Genomic DNA, 24,511 nt, shown 5'->3' with positions numbered 1-24,511 from the left:
CAAATTTTGCATAGCACTGTTACTTAATTCTCGTTTTATTGGAATATAATAATAATAATAATAATAAGAGCGCCTTTTAGAATAAGAACCCACCTGAGAGCGGACATTGAGCTGAGAAGGCAGGTAAACCAACATCCTGGGAATATTGTGGACCACCTTCACCATCAGGTCCTTGCTGGACAAAAGAAACTTGTCACTTATAGTTTGTACATGTCTTTGATTGACAGAAGACTTTCTAAATGTCGGCAGTGTGATTCGGAATTTAATCAATCAAAATGTATTTACATAGCATTTTACAGCAACCAGCAGGTATCCAAAGTGCTTAAAATCAGAATGAGTAAAATCACATCATACAATAGAAAGAGTGAACATAGAAAACTGTGAAATCAGAAAAAGTTACAAAGAAACAAAAGTGTGAAATTGTCACACCACTGCTACGTATTAAAAGCCAGACTAAACATATATGTTTTGAGTTTGGACCTAAAAAGGTCTACATCTGTAACAGTGCGAATATCAGGGAGTAACTTGTTCCAGAGTCTCAGGGCAGCAACTGCAAAAGCCTGATCACCCCACTGTTTATACCTGGACCTTGGGACTTCTAAAACCAACTGATTTGAAGACCGGTTGTGGTCCCGCAAAGTTAAAATTTCAGACAAATACTCTGGGGTGAGACCATTTAAAGCCTTAAAAACAAACAATAAAATCTTAAAATCTATTCTAAAACGCACCGGGAGCCAATGCAGTGTGTAGAGAACTAGAGTGATGTGTGCATGTCTAGATGTATTTGTTAAAAAGTGAGCAGTAGCATTTTGCACAGTTAAAGGTGTGAGTTGGACGTCTGAGTCAGACCAACATAGAGGGCATTACAGTTGTCCAACAATGAACAAATAAAAGCATGAATGGCCTTTTCTAGGTCGTGCCTGCTCAGGAAAGGCTTAACTTCAGCCAGCAGACAAAGCTGGAAAAAGCTAATTTTAACAACATTATTGATCTGCTTATCAAATTTCATGCTGCAATCAAAAGTAACCCCCAAGTTTTTGACGGCCGATCTAGTGTACGATGCCAGAGCTCCCAAACTCAAAGTTGGACCATTTTGCACGCCTGGAGTACTGAAAATAATACACTCCGTTTTACCTTCATTCAACTTAAGAAAGTTGTCTGAAAGCCACAACTTAATATCAGTGATACAACTAAGCAGGGAGTTTAGTGCAACACTGTCATTTTCTTTCATAGGCAAATAGATTTGCAAATCATCTGCATAGCAAAGAAAAGATAGGTTTTGCTTTCCTATAATATCCCCTAAAGGATGCATATATAAAGAAAACAGAATGGGGCCAAGAATGGATCCCTGTGGTACCCAACAAGAGACAGGAGCAACTGACGAGGAGAGGTCACCAATCATAACAGAAAAGCTCCTATTTGACAAATAGGAGCTAAAACATTTGAGTGCCAAGCCTCTGATGCCTACAAAATTCTCAAGGCGAGAAAGGAGGACTGCATGGTCCACTGTGTCAAACGCCGCTGTGAGGTCCAAAAGGACTAAAACAGTAGGATTCCCGGCATCTACGGACAAGGCAATATCATTATGTACCCTCAACAGTGCAGACTCAGTGCTGTGACCTGATCTAAAACTAGATTGATCAGGTTTCAGTATGCGTACCTATGAGGCAGATGGTGTCCCTGGATAATGAGTGCCAGTGAGGAGCTGAGTTCAGGGTTCACAGCCATGGAGCACCTCAGCTGTGACTCAGTAAGTCTTCCCCAGACCTCCACCTTCATCGACAGTCACAGAGATGGTTAGCACAGAGAAGTAAAGTTGTGGGAATTTAAATTGGATGTGACCCTCACCTGTAAGGCAGGGCTAGTTTGTCCCTGCACAGTGTATTTTAGTGTTACTCTGGCCTCCTTGGACCCTCCATGTGCCCCCCAGCCTCCAACGTCCCCCACCATTCGGATTCTCCAGTACTGACAGTGAACATCTACTACAGCGCTCCGCAAAGGACCTGCAGATAAGATCAATACTGTTCTTAAAGGTAAACACTATAATACTTAAAATAGCCCTTCATACCAATCATGAGAAAACATTGTCTAAACCAACCTCTTTTTTTTTGCAAAAAGAAACTGAAAAAGGTACTGAAAAACAACCAAAGCAGCATTTACACATCCCGAACTTCAGGAAACAACATTAAAACACAAATATGAAATTTTACCTTTGAACTGAGCGGTCAGGGTAGTGTCCAGACTGTGCTGTGCACTGTCCTGCGTCCCTGTCTGATTAGAAGCTGGTGGAGAGTAGGATAGCAGCAGGGCTAGATGTCCATCACCCACACTGATATTCAAGCCGGAGGCGAGCAGCTTGTGTCCATCTACAGTGAGCCAAGCCCTGGACTCAAGCTGAGAAAAGACTCCCTGGATGGAACATAGGCCCTTGGAAATGAAAATAAAAGAGAGTTTTTTAAGAGAAATTGTTGTATCTATACCAGTGCAATACACCAATATATTGCAAATAAGCAAAACATTAGGATACCTCTATATTGAGTGGCAGTCCTTGCTCCCGTAGCCATGGCCAGCTGTGCCACATGGTTCCTCTGATCTCTTTTGTCATCTTCAGCCTCACTCCCGCCTGCGGACCTCCAAACTGGGATTGTAATGTCAAGGCCTTCCCCTCAACGGAGCCAAGTTCTACCTGCACACACAGTCACTGTGATATCAGGCATCAGAGACTGTACACCTTCATTAAAGTGCACTGTTTAGGCCAGTCAACTGTCAGTTCTTATTGTTTGATGGATTCTAACCTGGATGCTGTTGTTTCCAGGGACTCCCAGTTTCTTTAGATAATTCACTGTGTGTCTAAAATGAATCTTCACTCGGACTGTTTCGGGAATCTTTGAAACCGTCATCCCTTGAGTTAGCTGTAAAACATTCTGAGAATCAACTGCAGCAGCTGTTACACACAGTAGAAGGTTGGTGTGGTTATAAATGCATAAACAGTATATCATTCTAGACTTCAGGCTTGTGTGACTTAAAAAGAGCATTTCATTCCAAGAAGATGTTATATTCAGTGTTGCCTCCTACCCTTTGGCTTCCTGTACTACTGTGTAGTAGGTAATAGTATGAGCCATTGTCATGAATCCCAGAATTCATTGTCAATGCAGCATTAAGAGGGAGACCCAGCTTTTTCAATAGGGGCACAGAGTGGTTTAGATTGAGCGATGCTCCAATTGTATCCTGAAAACACAAATCAAATATATCAATTAAGGCTACATCTTTGTATTACAAGGGAAATGTGAATTCCATTGGATTTTAATGTACACAAATTAACGTATGTATTTTCACACCTTAGTTTTCTTAAAAGCCGCTGAAGTATTTAACTCTGTATCATCTATCACCAAGGAGACTTGGGATTCTGTAAGAGATGGGGAGACAACCAACAATGCAGAGGACTGCATCTTGTCAGGACTACCCCACTCCTACAAACAAGAAAGAAAGTGATATATAATCATGTTATTATAGATTAAATGGGCAGTAGGATGATCATGTGGTGTGTTTACTCAACCTGAATCACTGTGCAGTTGTTGTGGTACACCAGCGACCCCTGCAGGCCTGGCTGTGACATCGCAGCTCCTCTGACTCCAACTGTACACTCCTCCATCTGAATGAGGGCTTCGGTGTTATATCTGGTTTTTCCGGCCCTACAGGTGACTCTCAGTCTGCTGTGCTCCGGTAAACCTTTGAGAGCAGGAAGGTTGTGACTGAGCTCGCCCTCCACACTCAGCTCCGGCCAGGCCCTTGCATTCAGCCTCAGAAAAACCCTTTTTCCGTCCACATGGGTGTCTACCTTCGCTGTCCAGTTATCATGAAGGTCTTGCCGCACTGATCCATTTAAGTGAGACTAAAAACAAATGGATATCAAGTGGTGAAGCATTTACCAGTAATAGACCTTTGCAGGACAAATTCGAGGTGTAACTTACTGTATAGGATTATGGTATTAAATACACCTGGTCTTTTCCTAACATGTCGATATGTCTGTAGTGAAAAAGTCTACCTTAGTGACTCAGTCAATCTTACGTTTGTAAGTAGTTTGATCTTTTCAGCATATTTCACTTCATTCAGACCATTAGCTGTAGGCTATAATCAAAACAACCTCATCAAGTCAACCTGTTTGACTGGCACACATTACAAAAATCCCAAATTATTATTGTGATGGACATACAGGCAGAGACCCAGGTGAATACAACTTTCAACTGTCAAAGATTTAGTAATCATCCACAAAAACATACTTTTCAGTACCTGTAACATTGGGCACTTTGACTCCAGAGCCCAGAGCCTCTGTGTCCTTCCTTTGGACTCTACAACTCTATCAGCTTTAATGTAACATGTCCCAGCCTTAATAAACAGGGCCCCAGCCTGCTCAGGGTCTCTATGAGCAGTAGCCTCTACGGTGATTATCTGGGGTACACCTTGGATCCTCAGCCCAAGGAAGGAGTGTGTGAGGGTCCCAGAGAGACGTGGAGGCCTGCAGGAATGACTCAGCTCCAGGGTAAGGTCCTGGCTGTCTGCCCTCAGAGACGAGGATATGGTAAGCTGGCAGGGGACGACTGAGAGGAGGGCTTGGAGAGCCAGGGACACTGGGAGGACAGTTCCCTGTGGCACACATGTACATGGAGGACGTTAGGTGGTGTTGAGAGACTCAGATTGCCTACTGGTGGAAGGAGCGTTGACTCTCTCCACAGAGGTAATAAGTCAAATAGGGGTGATAGTAATCTATCAGCTGTATCATCTGTTGTGCTGTTCTGCTCCACTGCTGTAATAAATGAGCTGTGGCTTAACCTAATGAGCTGGAAACTGTATTTCAAAAGGAAACGATGTCAACATGGACAGGTGTGAATCCTGTACTGTGATGAAAGAAATTACAATGTATTGTCAGTTAGAGGTAATGTTTATAACTTAAACATATTTGATTTAAGTCTCCACAAGCTATATAACACATAACTCATTGATTGTCTGACCTGTAGAGCAGGACAGTAGTTGGTCACATTTACAGTGTAGGAAGACTGCTCCTCCTCTGTCTGGGAAGCCTTGATTTTCCCCAAATTACCCCTAAAATGACAACGTCCCAGCTCCAGGCCAACCTCGAAACCAGGCAGATGTGCAGTTGAAACATTCAGGATTAATGCTCCGTGGGCAGGAAATCCCAACATCTGTATTGGCTTTATAGAGTGCTGTACAGATGCTTTCAGACCAATGTAGGGGTGACAAGTTAAATGGAGACTAAGGCTGCCTTTCTGTTCCCCCTCTACCTGGAGCACGGTACTGAGATTAGTTGAGCAGCCAGAATGGGTGATGGAGATGTTAGCTGAAGTCTGCGACGGCAGGACAGTCTATAGAGGACAAATTAAAAAGTAAAGATTAGAACCAGGACTATTCTGCATTCCTTCGAAACAAATAAGATACAAGTACTCTCTTTTTAAAGTTGTGTTGTAAAAAAATGAACAAGCAGAGAGATGTACAGCGCTATCGGTATATAACTTTATGACATTCATCAATCATATATACATTGATTTTAAAAAAATATCCTGAAATAAACAAACAAGACCATTGCTAAAAGGATTCACTGCATTACATTTTACGTAAAGTGCAAAAATGTTTAATTTGAGATTATGGGATGAAAAACTATGATGTCATTAGTTTTGCAGGTACTTGGTCATACACCAAGGTACGAGAAAAATTAAAGTTTTGACTTGATGATGCTTGGGGAAAAGTCAGAGGATCACTAGGATCTACTAGTAGTTGTTGTGGGAAACATGAATGTTGAATACCAAAAATGGCAATTCATCCAATAGTTGTTGATGTTTGTTTGGACCAAAGTGGAGGACATAACCGTCAGACATCCCTAAGGCTATGCCACAAGTGTAGCTAAAATCAATAAGGAGGTAATGCTCATTTTAACCATGGTCTTGATACTTTCCCCATGCAGTATTGATGTTATCAATGCACCATGTAATGTAATGGAAAAAAAAGATTCATCTCCAATGTGCGGATGTCTCTTTGGTTTTCCTTCTGCTGGGAAACAAGTTTCCTGGCACTTTTTCTTGTTTCCTTTCTAACCTTCAGTAAGACACATCGCTGGTGGACAAAAATATTCCAGCGGGTCCTTCTGTCCTCTCCTCCCCTGTGTTGATTTGCCTGGAGAAGCATGGAGCACACATCGCTTTGCACCTCCAATTCAGCTTGACCAGCCGTGGTCGACATGCTAACAGTGAGCTCCATTGGTACAACAGAAGAGGCCAGGTTTTGCTGAAGCATTATTCTCAAGGAGGTGGAGGGCTCCCAGGCAGCAGTAAAGTCTATCAGAGCAGAGTGGGTGTTTAAAGAGACCCGTGCACTTCCAGATAGGGAGGTGTCACTGAGCTGACCTGACCCCTGGAGGTCTACTTTGTTTGGGATGATGGAGGCAAGAGAGGCCCAGTGATGCTGGAGGGTCCAGCCTACTTCAGCCTTTTGGGCATTCAGCAGGACAGACAAGAGGCATTGACAAAAGTCCTGCTCATGTTCTAAACCCAAAGAACCTTTAAGTCCATCTTTCCCTGCTTGTCCATGTAGCGTTAAAGAAGTTTTATGTGGTACACCCCCCTCAACTCTCCTAACCTGCACCCACACCAGTCTCCCCACCCCTTTACACCGGACAGAAAGGAACAGACCTGAGGAGATTGAGTCCCATTCCACACTGACATCCGCCCAGATGTGACACCAGCTTTCCAGCCTCATCCGACCTGTCATCTCTGCCTTATGTTTAACACTGCGGTTCCCAAACTCAAGCAGCCCGTGCCAGCCATATAGCCCAGCTCTCTCCAACCTCAGTGCCATATTAAAGTCCATTCTCCAAGGGCCAACAACCAACCCAATCCCAAATGCCCACCTCTTTGGCCCAGGCCGGAGCAGGAGCCTGAGACTAGATTTAGTGGGCACGCCCAGATACATCAGCTGTAGCACAGAAGAATGAGTGAGGTTAGCTCTGAGCTCCTTCTGACCATTGGGACTGTAACAGCCTTTAGCTTGAGCATTGAGGCTAAAGTGAGAGAGCGACAGGCCATAGCAGAGCCTTTTGTGTGGTCTATAGGAGCGAAAGACTCGTACCTCCACAGGGCAACCCGCCACATTTCCATAGCACTGGGCTGAGAGTCGGTCTGCAGTGGCGTCCCCTGTGCAGTTCATCTGTAAAAACAAAAACCCCTGTTGATAAAGTTTGTTTTTCAAAGAAGAAATTGAAGGAGGAGACCATAAAAGCATTACTGTACTTTAGAAAGCCACATACAATTTGGTGGTATACTAAAATGCTAATCTGAGCCCTTATTAGGAAACAACACCGGTTATATTTTATTCTTAGCGGCTCATTTGATACTACTGATCACAGTGTGCTGCTGGAATGGTGGGTGAACTACTTTAAAGGAATATTTGGGGAAATATGCTTATTCTCTTTCTTGCCGTAAGTTAAATGAGAAGATTGATACCACTCTCATGTCTGTACATTAAATATCAAGCTAAAGCCTGTTAGCTTAGCTTAGCATAAAGACTGGAACCCGGGAGAAACAGTTAGCCTGGCTCTGTTCAAAGGTAACAAAATACCAGCACCTCCAATTAATTGTATTTGCCAGTGTTACAATGTTGCAGAATTCCTTTGACTGGTTTTGTTCCTACATGCAGGGTACAAATATTGCTTATTCAATTTGGGGATTTGACAATGGAGTCATGTCCTATGGATTAAATGAACACAATGCTCCAAAACTACGTAAAGATCACAGGTAAAGATTAATAAAGACAGTTAAACTTCTATTCTTCAGTCTTAAATCTGCAAATAATAGTGTGTTATGTAAATTATGTAAGATGTACCTGTAAAGAGGAGGGTATGACTTCCTGGAACAGCTTAATTTGTTGCCATAGAGACAATACCAACATAGCTGTGCGTTTTTTTGATCCAATGTTAAAAAGGATGTCAATCATTCTCTCATGTTCCATGTGGAGGACCAAGCTTGTGTCCAGACCTTCTGTTTCTAACTAACAGTGGAAAGAAAAACATAAATACAGGAAAGATAAATAGGCATGTGTACATACTTAAGATAGCACATTGATGCACCTAAGGTCATCCATAAAACATGAGCTGGCAAGGGTTACAAAAATAGGACATAGTCCTTCACCTGGTAGTGTGCTTTGGCTTGTATAGAGCTTGATACACCTCTTTTCAACAAGGCTTTGACTTGATGCTGCAGCCTGGAGAAGTACTCCCATCGTGGGGTAACCTGGTCTGTCTTGCCTCCATTAAACTCAGCTTTTAGATGTTCAGGTCCAGCCTGAAGCTCTGCAAGAACTGACAGTCGACCACCATCCTGGGACCACCTCACCTGGGCATTACTGCTGGCTGGTACACCTGTATTCGCAAGACAAAGAGACTGAGACACCAGGAGACATCATAATGTTTTAAATGTAAAATATGTTATGAATGAAGTAATGATTTACCTTTGGCATTGAACAGGTTGAAGGAGTGAGATAGTCTGGTGTAGACCTCGCCCGTCCTTCGACCCCCCAGTCGGCGGCTCACATTCACACACAAATGCTCTGCCCCTAACCAAACACACAGCCAATCACGGGCCATGTGGAATTTCTTTCCCATCATGCCCTCTTCATCTTCACCATTTGAAGAATCTCCGGGATCTTCCTGATGCCTCAGCTCCGCACTGTACAAGGTCTCCATCACTCTAACTCTCAGCTGTCCTACAATTATACAAAGTAAAAATGATTCCTCAGGATGTATTTCAGGTAAAGACAATGTCAAAACTAAACGCTTTAATGTAATATTGAATTAGTAATCGTATCAAATAAACCTCCACCTTCAATGAGGGTGTCAGACCGTCCCAGCACCCCGTCCAACCCCAGGACTGGAGGCAAAATAGCGAGGTTGGTCATGGAGTGCCTCAGATCCCCGGACACAGCCAGCTGGAGACCCCGGGTGTCTTTTAGCGACCCTTTGACCTGAGCCAGCAGAGCGTCATGCCCCTGTGTATAGGAGCCATGTAGAGAAACGCTGCAGGAGACAGGGAACGGGGATGCAATGACTTCAAAAGCCCATGTGTCCAAGAGAGATTCAGCATTGTTTATTACATATATGATAATCACTGTGTGTGCCAAATTAAGACAAAATTATATATGTAGACAGTGTGATAAAATACAGGTGGATGCACACACCTGTCTGAGGTCATGTTGGCAGCCAGGTTTACACGTAGCTCAGTGGCAGAAGGCAGCAAGCTCTGGGATACATTCAACCTCAGTCCAACGGCTGTGTCTCCCCTCTGGAAGGTGTGGGACATCTGAGCATCCAGCTTCACCCTGTCTTTTCCATCAACCCTTACATGTACTGAGCTACTTCCTGTACCAGCCACTGCAAACATGTCTGCAGTGGCCTTTACCTTAACAGGAAAAACAACATAATGAAAAGATAGCTCAGATGCTAAAAGCATACAATTTTCTTATTTGTGTTTAATAAAATCAACCGCTGTAAGACTTTTAAATTTTTTTTACTTTACGATTTGGGACCACTGAATAAAATAATTTGTTCAAACACAAAAGCGGCCCCACCTCTAATGTTTTGGGAATCTTTGATTTGAAGGGATGGCTAAGAAAGGAATAAAGACCAACTCTTCCTGACGTTCCATTGAGCTGTACAGAAAGCTAAAAGAAAAAAAAAAAAATTACCAACAAACTCACCAAAGGGCTCCCCTTTTAAACAATCTTTAAAAATGCTGAGTTGGATTATTACTTGGCACTTCCTGCCTAAATTCTCAGTTTTTCCCCGCTTGCCTAAACAAAGTCACTGTTGTTTTTGGAGTTCCAACATACATTTCCCTCCACTATAGCGGAGGAGGGGAGCTGCAGCTGTAACAGTAATCGCAGTGAACTGGTCACAAGTTTGGCCTTTTCTACTGTAAACTATACTGTACGCTGTTGGAGGTGGACTCACATCACTTGTTACAATTCTGAGTGCAATCACCATACACCATACAAATCAGCACTTGGCAACTATTGGCACTTTGCAACTTGGCAACTGATCAGTAGAAAGTTTTTTTCCTTAGTAGAGAGGTTGATTTACCTGGAGCTGATGGGTGAAGTTGGCTCTAACTTTAATCGCTTGGTGACTTGAGTGTAAAGGGTTCAACTGAACTTGTCCAAAGAAAGTCAGTTTCTCCTTGCTACCAACCCGTAACCTCCCATGAATGTCTTTCTGGGTCTGAGAAGGAGGGTGCCATATTTAAAACATTATTTATTAACACAAATGTTGCCAATATTTCCCTAGATTTTCCATCTACAGTATATAAGTTTGATTGATTTGCATTTAAATGCATTGTCCACGTTTTGAGATCAACATCAAGTATTTCACTGAAGTTAGGTCAGGTTACCTGTGAATTATTTATTAAAATCCAGCATTTTAATGGATCTGACTGTACATAAGATTCTCATCAAACTCTGCATGTTTTATGCATGATTTTGTACATATTTCTCTGTAGTTCAGTTTGTAATTTACCTGGTTGCTGGTTATGGTCACACAGATTTCCGAATCTGAAGGAATAGTGTCAGAGCTGAAAGGATGGATGAGTGCAGAACAAACCTAAATGTCGAGAAGAGCCACACACACAAAATAAATCGGTAAATACAGTGATTAAATACTCCCTAACTTTCTGTTTAAGTATCATGTGTTGAGTTAATAAATCAACATAGACTAAACATACAAAAGGGCTTGGTGGATAGTAGCCAAAGGTGAGGGTGTGGAGGACCTCTTTGTTGCCATGGAAACCAGCTTTCGATTCCAGGATGTAGAGGCCTTTGAGGAGGTCGATGGTGAAGGTCTCCCGCAGGAGGAGAGTCTGAGGAAAGGCCTGGAAGGGCTGTCTGTGCAATATGGCATCGCTGTTAAAGTCAGCAGTGTTCTCGCTGCCATTGTTTATGTAAAAAAATAAAACCCACCCTAGAAAACATCAACAGTCATTCGAGCAATAAATTGAGACAGCCCTGAGCGGGGCTTTGTGCTTTTGTACATCTTTTGTCCTTCCTCAGCCCCTCATACTCCCAAACTCCATTCTGGGATGAACTTTTTGGTTCGGGAAAGTCATTTTATATCGTTTGGCTTTTTTTTAAAATTTAAAAAGATGTTAGTAGATAGTCATTCATTATCCCAAAAAGGTTTAAAATATGGGAGTGAAATAACCCTTTACTGTAAAAGGGAGGAGTGAAAATCAGTGAAGAAAAAATTAGTAAAAGAATGGAAAAAATGGAAATTTTGAGTAACATGTATTAAAAAACAGGCCATTTTCATTTTTCCCCCATTTTGCATTCACTGAATTTTATTTGCAAAAGCATTTTTTTGTTACTTCAGCCACAAATGTATCACTCTATTTTTCAATTCACATGCATTTTCATCTCCATTTTTATCAATTCATTTTTGTTACTTCCACCCCTGATATTTAACACCCATTCCACAGACTGACCCAGTCTTGCCACCCACCTTATCCACAGTGTTCAGGACAGCAGCGAGGCTGACGTTGTGCTTGCCATAGGTGGAGGCCATCTGTAGGGTGTGGCTGAACTTAAGAGTCTCCAGAGAGACGTCTCCTCTCAAAGGTGAAGTCCACAACGAGCTCAATGAGCCAGAGGCCTTCACACTTTGCTTCCCCACCATGACCCACCCTCCTGCCTGAGAAGGAGTTGGAGGGGAAAAAGGCATGGCAGATTTTGCAATACAATTTTACTAGTTAGTGCTAACAAATAAAAGGCTCATTATGACTTTTTTTTCTTTCAGAGTCAAATACTAAAAAACTGACATTTTGAACGTTTAGATGTAGCATCCTCTCCTCTCCTTACTTGGATGTAGGTGGCAGCTGATGTGTAGAGCTCCAGACGGGCCTCCCTCTCTCTGCCTCTGTTCCTGTAGAAACCCTCCAGCATGAGGTTAGGGATGGTCAGCCACTTGCTGGCGGTCAGCTCTGAGGTGAGCTGGAGCGTGTGGTGTTGGTGCTGGCTCAGTTTGTGGGCAGTGTAGATATACAGCCACGGTGTGTCCATGTTAAATGTACCTGGACGATAGTAAGCGAGAAATGATGCTGACCATTTCTTCACTGCTGCAATAGACGCCAATAACAACTTACACATTCATATGATTAATTATAGCCATTTTACCTTCCCATTTTTTCTGCAGGGTATCTTTTGGAGGGATTTTCCAGTGTAATCCAGCCACCAGCGGCATCAAGTTGTTGTAGTTGACTTTGAGGTGAGTGCTGCTCTCAGACCCAAGCTCTCTCAGGTGAGAGTGCAGAAGCTGAGTCCTGTAGTTTAAATTCTTCTCTGGCACCTGTAGACTGAACTGGAATTACATGATAGGGAATATATTATTTTATTTTGGACAGAAAAAATATGTAATAAATACTTAAAAAAATGTCCATCCAAGGATTATTTCACAGAAGGCAATGCATTTAAAAAATTATATATGTGATGATTTGGAATGAAAAAGCATTTAGAGGCATCACAGAGGTCTATTTACCTCCAGTGTGTAGCTGGTGTGGTTGTGTGTGGATTGGTTTTTGAAAGACTGGCTCAGAAGAAGTGTGCGTTTGTTGTTGATCTCATCCCAGTGTTTGCCATAGCTCATGTCCAGGGCTGATTTAATGTGGCAGGGGCTTTCCTCGTGCCTGAGGTGGATCTGTGGATGCACAAAAAAAGAGAAATCACAGACAGAACCTCTGCTGTTAAGTCACCTGTTTCACCCATCTACAAATTAATCAGTCTGAGAAGCTGGAAATCAGCAGCAACTGCATGCATTGGAAGAACCACTCACTCTCACTTATCACTCAATAAGTATTACATTAAGATTCATATCAACTGCTTGTGTGACATAAACACACAGTGGAGTTCATTATCTTCAGGTACCTTGTGGTTGATAGGAGCCGTGTTGGAGCAGGAGAATTCGTGGTCCGCTCTAATGATGTATGTAAGGTTTGAGTCCCTCTCACTCCTTAGTCTCTGAGACGTGTAGCACTCTTGACGCAGATACCGGGCATCACCTGTGTAGGGGCAAAGGTCAGGACGAACTGATGTTGGGGAAATGTTTATGAACTACATATTCTTCCTGAAAGTGAGACTGCAAAACTGCTCCATTTCTTAAAGTGTAAAACAATTTTGCTAATATGCAGATCCTAAAGGCAAGATAGGCAACAAACTGTAATATTTTTTCATTCACTCACCTCCCACACCATATTTGAGCCTGAGTGCAGAGCTCCACAGTGAGCCCTTCTGCTCCATCAGTCCCAGCACCCTGGTGCCGACCACACCGGGTAACAGAAGCTCCGCCTCCACAGAGTACTGCCTGCTTCTGCCATCTTGTCTGCGCTCCAGGGCCACTGATGAATATAGCAAAATTTCTTTTTCAATACAAAACTCATGCTTTCAAAGATAATAAACGTACATCATTTGGTAATGTTTGTTGGATACCTGAGACTGATGCAGTTTCTCTGAACACATTCTTCACTGTGGCAGAGAAGCTGGTCTTCCTACCCAGTCCACGAGTAACATTAGCAGAGAGGATCATGGGATGTCCATTAGCGGCCATTTTGGCTTCAAGGTGATACCGCGTTCTCTGCTCTGACAGGAGTGTCTGAGTCTCAACCAAACCCTAAAGATTACAAACGAATTAACATCTTACATGACCCGAACATTTTAAGAGTAAATATATCCTACAGAAGAAATCACATTACAGAATATTTTAACACTTACCATGATATAATAATGAACACCATCAATCAACAGCTCCAGCTTTCCTGATTTTATGTTCCTCTCTTGTTCAAGCTGCCCTGAGAAAACAACACATTTTCAGGATTAAACCCTGACAGAAGTTGGGATTTTGTGTTTGTTATGGTGCTCCTCTATGACCAACCTTGTATGTGGATGGTTTTCAGAGGGTGTGTGATCCTTAGCAGCAGTCTGTGAGGGCTGAATGTCAAGTCCACAGACATGTCCCTCGGGATGGAGGACTGAGGTGTTGCCAGGAGAAGGTGAATGGAGGCCTCTCTGGGGAGCCAGGTGCCTTTCTGAAACATGAGTTGGGGCAGATTGGGGTGTTAGTCACAGTGGGACTAAATAAAGAGATCTCCCACAGGGACATACAAAGAGAAAACCATCTCAAAGATTAAACTTATCCGTAGATCTTTGTTTTTCTTAGCACCTGAGGAAGCAGCGAGTAGGCAGCCTCCAGCAGGTAGTAATGGAGGCCTCTGTCCAGCTTCAGCAGACTGAGGGAGATGTAGACAGGTCCTGGAGCTGGAAGGGAAACACTTGTGGCAGCTAATGGGTAAGAGGCATTGTAGCACAGCTGCCAGCCGACCATCTTGGACCCTGTGAGGAAGCAGAGATCAGTGCTTGGTAAAGAAGAATTGTGACCATTGCAGGAAGTCAGCCGATCAATCAAAACAATACACCTGACTTTCACTTTATGAGATAAATGGTCTGAAGCATAATTACATGGGTTTATGCCAGAATCACATATTTAAAATCCTGCCATCACACTTAGCTACACACAAAAATGCAAATACACACACACACTTACAGGAATAAGCACGTCAGTATAACGGCACAGACTAAAGACTAAAAAGTAAAATGGCAATGTGTATGGTATTAAAAAAAAGTCAAATTTCAGATCTCAATTGGCAACAAACTTTCTAACAACTTCTGTGTGTCATGCACAATGCCATACAGAGTGTTTAAGGACCAACATGTCTTTGGTGTGCAGGTGGTTTTCTGGACCCGACTCTTTGGCCCCTTTATCTCCTCTCTGTGTTCTCCACTGAGCCGAAACACTCTGGAGCTGGTGAACACAAAAAAACACTCTCTTAGGGAAACCATTAATCAAAACTAGTAGTAGTTTACTTTTTTTGTTGAATTCAATTGAATTTTATTATTACTATACTTGTCATTCCAAGATAGTGCAACCTGTAAACATATATGAACAGACACACTGGAGGACTTTTCAAGAAGCACTAATTTAAGTCCTGTACATGATAATTCATGTTGTATGGTAATGCAGTTGATAAGCCATCATGATCTGAGAAGCTAAAACATGTACTTCTATCTAACCCTCTCCCTCCCTCATTTTCTTTTTAAAATAGTTTGTGTCCTACATGATGCATGTGAACCCTCAATTCTTGCAATAAATGCCCTCACTTACCTGAGGGACATGATGTCCATGACGTCCTCCGGTGTGTTAAGTGTGACCCTGACATCCCGCCCCTCCTGCAGGTGAACACTGCCATCCAGACTGGTGGAGCTCGTCAGCTCAGAGACCCACTCCACTGCAGCCTGACCCAAAGCACCATCAACCCCCATCCGAGCAGAAAGCCCCACATAGGCACTGAGAATAAAGAAACAGAAATTACACTTTGAAACCACAGGTCAGAGTTGTGGCTCCTGTTACTTTTGGTTATGTGGACATACTTGGGTTTGATGTATCCAGTCAGGGAGAAGTGAGAAGTATCCCTGTAGTTGACGTTGCCCTTCAGACGCAGCGATAGGAGGGAGGTCATGTTGATGCCCAGTTTGACGGGCAAACCAGACAGAGACGGTAAAACCAGCTCGTCCGTCATCAGAACGGCCCTATGGTCCAGCTGAACCTCATGACCCTGCAGGACAAAGAGGAAGGAAGGCCAGTTGAGAAGACAGCCGTGTGTGTGTGTGTGTGTGTGTGTGTGTGTGTGTGTGTGTGTGTGTGTGTGTGAAAATGAAAAGGGGGGTTAACAGACAGAGTTGAGACATAGCAACTGTGAGAACAATCTACGTCCAGTGTACCTTAAGCAGTTTGACAGCTAGTCCTGCCATGCTCAGCGATAACTGGTCAATTTGATTGTAGAGATCTTTACATGTGAACAAGCTGATCTCATTGCCAAACACCTTCACGCTGACCCAACACTTGGGCCTATTCTCCTCCGTTCTCCACCTCCCAAACAACTGGAAAAGACAAAGCACAAACATGTGTTGCTGACTAATTATCACTCATTTAACTCATGTAATAGTCTTCCTTGGATTGTAAATCTTGTATTTCATCTTAACAATTGTGTTTCTTTTTATTTTTATTGTCAGAGTATTTTTTGTTGTGGCTTTATTTACTCTATGTTGCTTGAAGTGCTGGTTTTTAAGATTAGAGCTGAAGCGATTAGTAAATTAATCAATTAGTTGATCTGCAGAAAATGAATCGCTAATTATTTTGGTGATTGATCTGAAGCAAAAATGCCAAACATTGATGATTCCGGCTTCTCAAATGTGAGAATTCGCTGCTTTTTCCTGTTTTTCAATTCTTGTACATATAATATCTTTGGGTTTGGGGCTATCTATCAGACAAAATATTTTAAAATAATCGTTAGTTGCAGCCCTAATCTAGGCATTTACTTTAACTATATCAGTATTATAGTATAGTATACAAGTACAAGTACAAGTATACAGTAGTAACTCATACAAATGTAGTGTAAAAATAACAGTATTGACCAAAAGTCTAAAATCTTAAATGCAATGTAAGGCTACTAGTCTGCTGAAAAAAACTTCCCTACAACGTACAAAAGTCTTACAACAATCACAGTGACCTCACCATGGCCCTGGCTTGGCTCAGATAACTGTTTGTGCCGGTTAAACACATTTCTTTTTCTGCATTATGGCCATTGTCCGTTTTTCTTTTTGTCCTCCTAGCCTCTTTGGACTGTGACTTTTGTCTTCGAGCCATAAACTCTTCATCAGAGTCGTAGGTCTGGTGACCAAAAATGTTGCTCAAAAGTGGTTCAGCATTTTCGACGTGAAGGTCCACCTTAAATGGGAAAGAAAATGCATGCATTTAACACAGTTAAAAAATACTTTAATATACTTTTAGCAATCCATTGGATATCAAACTCACTTCCAGAAGGTTGTGGGCTCTGCCATGAAAATAAAGCGTCAGGTTGGCAGTGGCAGATCTTGGTAGAAATGATTTGGGAGAGAAAACCAAAGATGTTTCCACATTTGTAATTCCCATGCCTGAAACAGACAAAGGAACAGAAAAAAACAGAGCTGTGGGCACAAGCGAAACCTTAAAATGCACCACCACCACCTCCTATTCAAGCATTACAAATGATTCAGTTTATCTCAACTTGGTGTGTATATGCATGATAGAGTTAGTTTTCCAGTCATGGAAAGTTCTGACAGTTTGAAGCTGAAGTGAAGCCATTATTACCTGATGAAACAGTGTAGTCTGAATAGGATGAGAATTTAAAAAACTCAGCTTCAAAGTCTCTGCTGATAATGTTGTCAGGCAGTGACTCGATTAGGACCTGCTTCATGGGGTCCTCACTCCTCAGGACATTAGTCAGGTGACTCCACACATATGAGCCCACTAGAGAAGCAGAAGAGAAAGGGCTTTTACAACTGTTATTTTAGCCATACAGTTGTTTTGAGAAAAGCATATTTCGGCAGTTTACGTAATAAAATGTTGTGATTCACTGTAGCAAATAGAAATTGGCCTAATTAAATTGGCCTATAATTAGAAAAACAAACTGGATCATCAGCTTTGTATAAATCTTTGCCAATTTTTGCTAATTTTTGCCAAAGCTTTGCCAATTTCAAAGGCCCCATATTGTAAAAATGTGAGATTAAACAGCATGTCCATGTGCTAGATAGATAGATAGATAGATAGATAGATAGATAGATAGATAGATAGATAGATAGATAGATAGATAGATGATAGATAATTTATTTATACAGAAGGAAATTAAGGTAAGTAATATGAATACTCTGACAGTATAAAAAGCTCAATCTACAGAGAAATGCAGACAGCCTTATTAAAAAACAGTGCCTTTAAACGATTTGTCAGTACTTCCGTATGGTTGTTATGTCACAACTACACCATATATATGTAGAAAGGGCTGTTACAGTCATTCCCCGGCTTTAATGATGGTGCAGAGCCGCAAAGAGCACCAATACCAATCAGAGCAGACTGGGCTTTTTTGGAAGGGGGGCTTAAAAAGACAGGCCCTAAAACTGAGCGTTTTAGACAGAAGGTGAATACAGGTATATTCAGACAGTGTGAGAAAAATTATGCGTTTTTTGAAAATTAAAGCATGTAAACATGTTCTAGTAGAAACCCAAAATACAAGTATAAATCTGAAAATGAGCATGATTTGGGATCTTTAAGTCTTATGGTACAACACCACTACTCAGAGATCAAGAAAATACAAGTAAAAGTGGCTGGAATAAACAAAAAACATTTGACAATGAAAGCAGAGCAAATCTATGATCATAAACAGAAGAGGACTCATTTTCACTGGGAGAGGCTGCTATGAGCATCCCCTCTACAAACCACAGACGTTTCAATCAGACCTTGGCTGGAGGTCTCGTTCCTCAGCGTCATCTTCACTACTTCAAACACGTGCTGATCGGGGCAGTGCATGAGCTGCTGGTATGCAGCGATTCTGACCTCAGGATCCTCCTGGGAGAAGCAGTACAGCTGCAACAGCACAGATCTCTGGAGGAAGGAAACTGCTGTCAGTCACTGATATGAGCCTGCCGATCATTTCTCCACCTACACCTCAACTCATCATGAATCAATTAGAAAGTTAGCCTTTGTGATATGAAGACCTATTATATTTACATTTGAGTGACTAAATCTTCTCTTAAAAGTGAATGTTGGCTTATAATTCATTACTGGGTACGGGAACAGCTTCCTATTTTGAGTTACGTAGAGTTCCCTCAAGCTAAGCTTTTTTCCTCACAACAAAACAATATGTGAAAGAATGTGCAAAAGACATTTCCTGATGTTATTGTTGTAAATGATGACATATTAGTTTCCAAATCAACTAACATCAGCTGAGCAGGGAAAGCGTCTGAATGCTTGGATGGCAGCAAGTCTCAGCTCCAGTGTAGTTGAGTGGTCGAGCATGAAGTGGTTTAGCAGAGGAATGAAGACCGGAGCAGACAGACCGGTGTTTCCCACTGATTTCAGTGCATAGATAAGCTGTTTGACGACAAGATTTATGCCTATTAGAAAATGTTTATGTAAAATAGTTTTAAAACAGTCATGCTTTAGACAGTTGCATCAAATCACCAGGTTTCATGTTCATGTTTCAGGTTTCATGATTGGAAATGCACCTCGTGTTCATCTGAAAGCATCTTCACTCGAGTGGGTTGCTCTCCCTTGGAGCCCTCCTTCAGGGTTTCCTTAAGCGTCTGTATAAAGGTCCGTACTTGCGGAAGTTCACTACAAGAGGCTTGAGGCCTTTGGCACAGTTGATAGACCAGAGATGATCCAGCTAACAGCGCCTTGGACCGAACCTCTTGGACCTCCAGTAAGGCCTAACACAGATAGCAAGGATACAGTATGTGCTGAGCCTCTAGGCCTTTAATCTTTCTTTCACAAGAGCTATAAGAAAGTATGAGGATGTTTATTCGCATGGATAGATGCAGCCATTACTAATCTTACACATTTATATATGATATTTCTGACATCAATATGACTAATATATCTCAGGAGTGAACACAAAAAAAGCATTGATCAGAAAGTTTAGGTCACATAGAGGTTCCTACATTGATGGAGTTGATGATCTGTGGCGATGGATGAGGAATGAGGGCTATGGTGGTGAGAAAAGCATAAGCCTGCTCCTCCTCCAGCTCTTTGTTCCTCATTAGGTCAGTCAGTAGTATGATGCAGTTTTCAGATCCACAGGCTGGTAATGCATCCAACAATGGCTGCCTGTCCAACCAGTTATTCAACATCAGTATCAACCTTTTGCTATATGTATGCAACCTGTGTCACACGTGGTGTTATAAAAACGGCTGCTAGCTGTTATCAAGTTTCCGGTAATTATGCTATTTACTGCTAGCTGCAGCTTCATATTCAGCAGACAGACATGAGAGTGGTTCTGTAATTCAATAAACAATGATCCATAAGATGAGGGACTGCCACAGCTAACTGAAATGAGGCTAGGTGTAACTGATAACATAGACTTGATTGACAAGTCAAAATGTCCACTATTATAAAAGGTATATTTGCTATGTTCTGTGATAGACGATATTTGGGACTAAGGACCCTGTAGGTCATCTGTGTCTCAGAATAGATTCTGATTCTGGTCTTCTATTTACTTGTTGACTTGGTCAGAGGTTGTGTATTTTATAATCAGAACCCATAAACAAGAGTGCATTCAGCTTTAATCTAATTGACTAGAAGCACGATATATTATATTAACTATGACAAGTTTGGAAATGTCCAAATAGCTGACAAGGGAAGAGATTAATGAATAACTAAAATACTAAGGTACTCCATTATAAAAGACTGATGAAATACTGACCAGTCATTACGGCACTTGAAAGATGCTTCCTGCCAAAGTGTCTTGAGTTGAGAGAGAGTCAGATCTCTCAGCTGGAAAGCCAGTTGAAGGAACTCTTGTGATGCCTAGGAGCAAATCCAAAGACGCATACGGGCTTACATTATAGGCTTCATTAAACTAAGAAAATTTACTCTCCAGTTTTTACAAAACTATTCCTGCTCAAGCAGAACCAATCCCCTACTGCAGAACGGTGAACCCACTTTTTATCCCATCAGTCACCTGATCAGTAATTACCTTACAGTAATTATATCACAGAGTAGCTCTGGGTCTGACGGGCTCTTTTAAACACCTCCCGTGTAAACATACTATGATGAAGGTTGCCAGATTAGGCTCGAGTGGACTCCTGTGTATGGTGGACATTAATATGATACGGAACAAATGCTCCGGGGAAGCCAACCCGCAAATACAAACACAAAAAAGCCAACAGTGGTCTGGCTGGGTATGGGCTACTTAAAAGTGATCAATATTGATTTGGTGAAAAGAACTGCAGCATATAAGTGTAATGCAAGTAAACTGAAACATACAATAAGTGTGCATATACAGTCAAAAGCTGACTAGAACCTGTTGAGTCCTACCAGTTGTGGGTCTGAGGTGAGGCTACATAAAATCCTGACAGTTTGACTGGCTTGCTGAGGTGTTGACGCTCTGGCTTTTTCGGGCCTTGCAGCCCCCTCATCCTCAAATTGCAGGTCAGTTAGCACACCAGGACCTAAGGAATCTGCATGAGCATTAAGGAGAGCAGGCATCAGGAGGCATGTCTGTAAAACAGTGTTAGTATAATACTAAGTGCAACTGCAAAAGCATCACTCCTGACCTGCTCCTGAAGGAGTTCCTGGCTGCGCTCTGAGCAGGCGCAGGGTGGACACTGTTTGGGTCTTCACCAGCCCTGCAGTTGTGGACCATGTTGCCATGGAAATGGCTTCAGTACAGTTGACCTCTTCCATGACTCCATGCAACCCATGCCTCTGAACACAGTGCAGCTCTGACTGCAATGACTAGCAAAAGTCAGAGAAAACAAACCTCCGATCATAAAAGTGTGAATAAATGCTGTCAAACTAAATGGCAGATGTAGCATTGTTATTAGTGGGCTAAAAAGAACATCCTCTTATTCAGTGGTACAGAAAAGTTACAGTAGAATGTATACTCCCTTCAAAGAAATGTACATGGTTTCAGTGTACACATTGGTAGCCATGTTTTCAACAAAGACAGACGAGAGGAAAACTCACTGTATCTTCAGTTAAAGACACTGAATGGGGCCAGAAGTTTGCTAGCCTGGACTGTTGGCATTGTTTTAGATCCCTGCTCTTCAGCAGAACAGGTCCTCGCCTCTCATACCTGCTGGTGCACATCCCGTACACATCGGTCTGAGAAAGAGGTGTTAAAAAAAAGTCAGATAATCACCATGTGAATGCACTATATTATTGCAGGATGATGGTAATGACGGTTTTTGTTTGAAGCAGGAGTAGACGTGATATTTGTCAGACTATAAGAAGTATGTTTGTTTTATTTTGAAATCTCCATAAAAACTGAAGAGCTGCTGTGTGTATACATCTTTCAAATTGGGCATTTGTAAATAGAACATAGCCCTCCTTACACCCTCACCTCCTTTTCTAATTCTTGTTTGGATCCCATGCGGGAGGTCTGGAGCATGCTCAGTAGAGCCCTTTTAATGTTGAGGGCCCACACCTGCTCCCCCTCCTGGAGACAGAGGGCTGTGACCTTTCCCCCCTGGAGGGAGATTTTGAGGCGCGCTCTCTCCAGTGACTCTCTGGGAAACAAAAACACCAGATGAGCCCCCTGAGACTCAACAACACAGACAAGTGGAGCATCTGAACAGAGTATCACATTCATAGGAAAAACAGTTGTAGCATTCCAAATGATCTGGACTTAAACTTTAAATGATAAAGATCCGAGAACAGACGGAACCGCATGCAAAATAACATTAATTGATTCACTATCTCTTGTAGAAACCACATACTATTCTATGAAATTGACAGAGTATTACCTCAAGCTCTTTAAACGCTGAACAGAGTGCTCCTTCTGAGGGGAAAGCCGCTTTATCTGTGGGTTCCTAATCTGTTGGACAAGCATGTGCATAAATCATTGACTTTTTGCAGTACTTTATACATAGGTTTATTTTTTTCCACAAACACTTTATCAAAGCTGACCTGCATCATAAGGTGACACTTTGAAATCACATTGATATCAACCACACAGTCCAAAGCCAGTCCGTTCCTGCCAGCATTGGAGCCATGAAGGGTTGTGGTAATTGTCGTGCTATACCTGTAAGTATACCTCACGCCTCTCTGATAGAACAAGTCCGGGGTAGAAAGCCCTATAGACATGATTAATAACCACAGGATTAGAAGAAAATAAGTGTTTCACTCAAACAAATCTTGTAGTTCAAAAGACTTAATGTCTTGCATGAAAGACATTTTATCATGTAAGCATCATAATTGATATAAGCAACAAACTAGATTCTCACCAGCACAACTTGAATCACAGAGTTTTGGTTCTGTCTGAAAGCAATTACCTACTGCACAGAAAATCAGGTCAAACATTTTTCACAAACAAAGCCTGCCAAACCTCTACACTGAAGCATTTAATGGGGAATTAAAATGCACACCAAAAATAAATACATTATAGATTAAAGCCATAAAACTCACCATGTATCAGGAGAAAAAATAGTGTAACGTGAAGACAATTGGGAAGTAACAAGGACATAGCCATGGCAACCCTAAGTCACTGCAGATCTGGCTGCCTCCAAGCCTCCACATGTAAGCGAGATGAAAACCAAGCACTGTTCACAGCCACTGAAAGGCCACGCTTGTACGTGGGCTTCCACAGTGACCCATGGTGCTCACAGCGACCAATCAGGAAATACCTCCAAGCTGGAGCTACAAACACTCACTGAGCCAATCACTTGACACAGCAATGGGCCTCACAACATTTGGGGTTTTCTTGGGTTTTCCAATTAACTTGGAAAGACATAAAACATGAGCCACATAGGGATGGAAATTCAGTTTATTGCAGGAAAGTTAAAAAACGGGCAGGCGGGTGCGTAATATCCAATTTGATAGTTATCTGCAGTGATGGCCTAGGACAAAAAAACAGCACTACAACCCCAAACCTGTAAAAATAATTACCAAAGTGGGTTTGTTGCTGCACATCTTCAACAATAGCCTACAACAGATTTGCTTAGAGATTATGTGAGGAGACACACTCCTAAACACTGTCAATATGATCAAAAATACCTAATCCCCATCAATAAACCTCCAGTGTGGACTTTAATTATAAACTGATTCAGAAACTTCTCTGAAGACAAACAACTTCAGTTGAGAGGAAACCATGAGAGAAGAGAGACATCTAGTGTCTGTCTTGTGGATAAAAACAGTTGGAAAAGTAAAGATTTAGGGGGCTATGGTGGCTGTTGATGTAACTATATTTGCCAGAAACGTTAAATAAAAAGCCCTGTACCACATAGCAACCTTCTTCAGAATCCGAGTGGGCTAAAACTATAAATTACCCGTCACGCATTTCATCCCCGCCGCCTTCCCCCATCATTACCCAAGCTGCCTGCCACCTACTTTCCACGACGATGCGCACCCGCCGCTGCTGTCCACGCCCGTGCTGCGACGTCAGTCACTGCGCGTTGCTGGTTGACGCTGCATTCAACCACATAGAGAAAATGGTATTTAAGACAATCCTCTGGAAAATGCTGTTTACCCCGTTCAACTCTCTTTCACCCCAACTTTTAGGTCATGAATAGGCTTGTAGTAGAAGTTTGTTGAATCGAAAATACGTTAGTGTGCTAAAATAAAATTATACTTGTGATTTACTGGTAACAAAAAATAAGTTTGAAGAACGGTTTATGTTTAATACCACGATTTGTGTTTTGCTGTTGGATGATGAGTTAAATGTATCACTTATCAAATCGACATCGATGTAAATGTAGAGAAATAGTAAAATTACCAGTGCAACCTTCACACAGCCAGTGTATGACTTAAACCGATTAAAGGCACAAACACATCCAACAAGTTTTAACCGACAGGTCTTGAACGCACCCTTAGTCCGGACCAGGG

General features: G+C 42.0%; 2 protein-coding genes across 3 annotated transcripts in view; both read right to left on the bottom strand.

Annotated features, from left to right (window-relative positions):
• Positions 1 to 10,954, bottom strand: part of LOC116699543 (uncharacterized) — a 21,142-nt gene extending 10,188 nt beyond the window's left edge. The window contains exons 1-22 of one of the 2 annotated variants that reach the window (XM_032532199.1): positions 10,779 to 10,954; positions 10,574 to 10,657; positions 10,142 to 10,279; positions 9,812 to 9,927; positions 9,631 to 9,723; positions 9,241 to 9,461; positions 8,886 to 9,079; positions 8,515 to 8,769; positions 8,196 to 8,425; positions 7,891 to 8,055; positions 6,109 to 7,215; positions 5,010 to 5,381; positions 4,291 to 4,644; positions 3,557 to 3,892; positions 3,339 to 3,470; positions 3,076 to 3,228; positions 2,796 to 2,912; positions 2,528 to 2,686; positions 2,211 to 2,427; positions 1,849 to 2,003; positions 1,661 to 1,773; positions 94 to 175 (exon numbers count right to left, since the gene is read on the bottom strand). In XM_032532199.1, coding sequence (XP_032388090.1) covers positions 94 to 175; positions 1,661 to 1,773; positions 1,849 to 2,003; positions 2,211 to 2,427; positions 2,528 to 2,686; positions 2,796 to 2,912; positions 3,076 to 3,228; positions 3,339 to 3,470; positions 3,557 to 3,892; positions 4,291 to 4,644; positions 5,010 to 5,381; positions 6,109 to 7,215; positions 7,891 to 8,055; positions 8,196 to 8,425; positions 8,515 to 8,769; positions 8,886 to 9,079; positions 9,241 to 9,443 — 4,344 coding nt within the window. In that variant the 5' untranslated portion in view covers positions 9,444 to 9,461; positions 9,631 to 9,723; positions 9,812 to 9,927; ... (1 more) ...; positions 10,574 to 10,657; positions 10,779 to 10,954. The remainder of the gene's footprint in view (positions 1 to 93; positions 176 to 1,660; positions 1,774 to 1,848; positions 2,004 to 2,210; positions 2,428 to 2,527; positions 2,687 to 2,795; positions 2,913 to 3,075; positions 3,229 to 3,338; positions 3,471 to 3,556; positions 3,893 to 4,290; positions 4,645 to 5,009; positions 5,382 to 6,108; positions 7,216 to 7,890; positions 8,056 to 8,195; positions 8,426 to 8,514; positions 8,770 to 8,885; positions 9,080 to 9,240; positions 9,462 to 9,630; positions 9,724 to 9,811; positions 9,928 to 10,141; positions 10,280 to 10,573; positions 10,658 to 10,778) is intronic. The other variant, XM_032532200.1, reaches the window with a different exon arrangement.
• On the bottom strand, positions 10,623 to 24,511 carry LOC116699315 (apolipophorins). The gene is made up of 32 exons (XM_032531838.1): positions 23,096 to 24,511; positions 22,915 to 22,965; positions 22,598 to 22,764; positions 22,435 to 22,505; positions 22,032 to 22,197; positions 21,656 to 21,793; positions 21,244 to 21,424; positions 21,005 to 21,147; positions 20,391 to 20,494; positions 19,630 to 19,795; positions 19,195 to 19,398; positions 18,908 to 19,060; positions 18,427 to 18,571; positions 17,285 to 17,443; positions 16,970 to 17,088; positions 16,670 to 16,882; positions 15,877 to 16,035; positions 15,526 to 15,710; positions 15,260 to 15,442; positions 14,808 to 14,899; positions 14,261 to 14,430; positions 13,973 to 14,126; positions 13,813 to 13,889; positions 13,531 to 13,711; positions 13,284 to 13,439; positions 12,970 to 13,103; positions 12,584 to 12,742; positions 12,223 to 12,406; positions 11,908 to 12,119; positions 11,535 to 11,740; positions 10,779 to 10,938; positions 10,623 to 10,628 (listed from the first exon to the last, which is right to left on the bottom strand). The coding sequence occupies exons 1-32, from the start codon at positions 23,157 to 23,159 to the stop codon at positions 10,623 to 10,625; spliced, it is 4,662 nt and encodes a 1,553-aa protein (XP_032387729.1). The 5' UTR covers positions 23,160 to 24,511.

The sequence above is a fragment of the Etheostoma spectabile genome, chromosome 12 (genome assembly GCF_008692095.1).
Source record: "Etheostoma spectabile isolate EspeVRDwgs_2016 chromosome 12, UIUC_Espe_1.0, whole genome shotgun sequence".
Lineage (NCBI taxonomy): Eukaryota > Metazoa > Chordata > Actinopteri > Perciformes > Percidae > Etheostoma > Etheostoma spectabile.
This window is presented reverse-complemented; position numbering and strand designations above follow the sequence as displayed.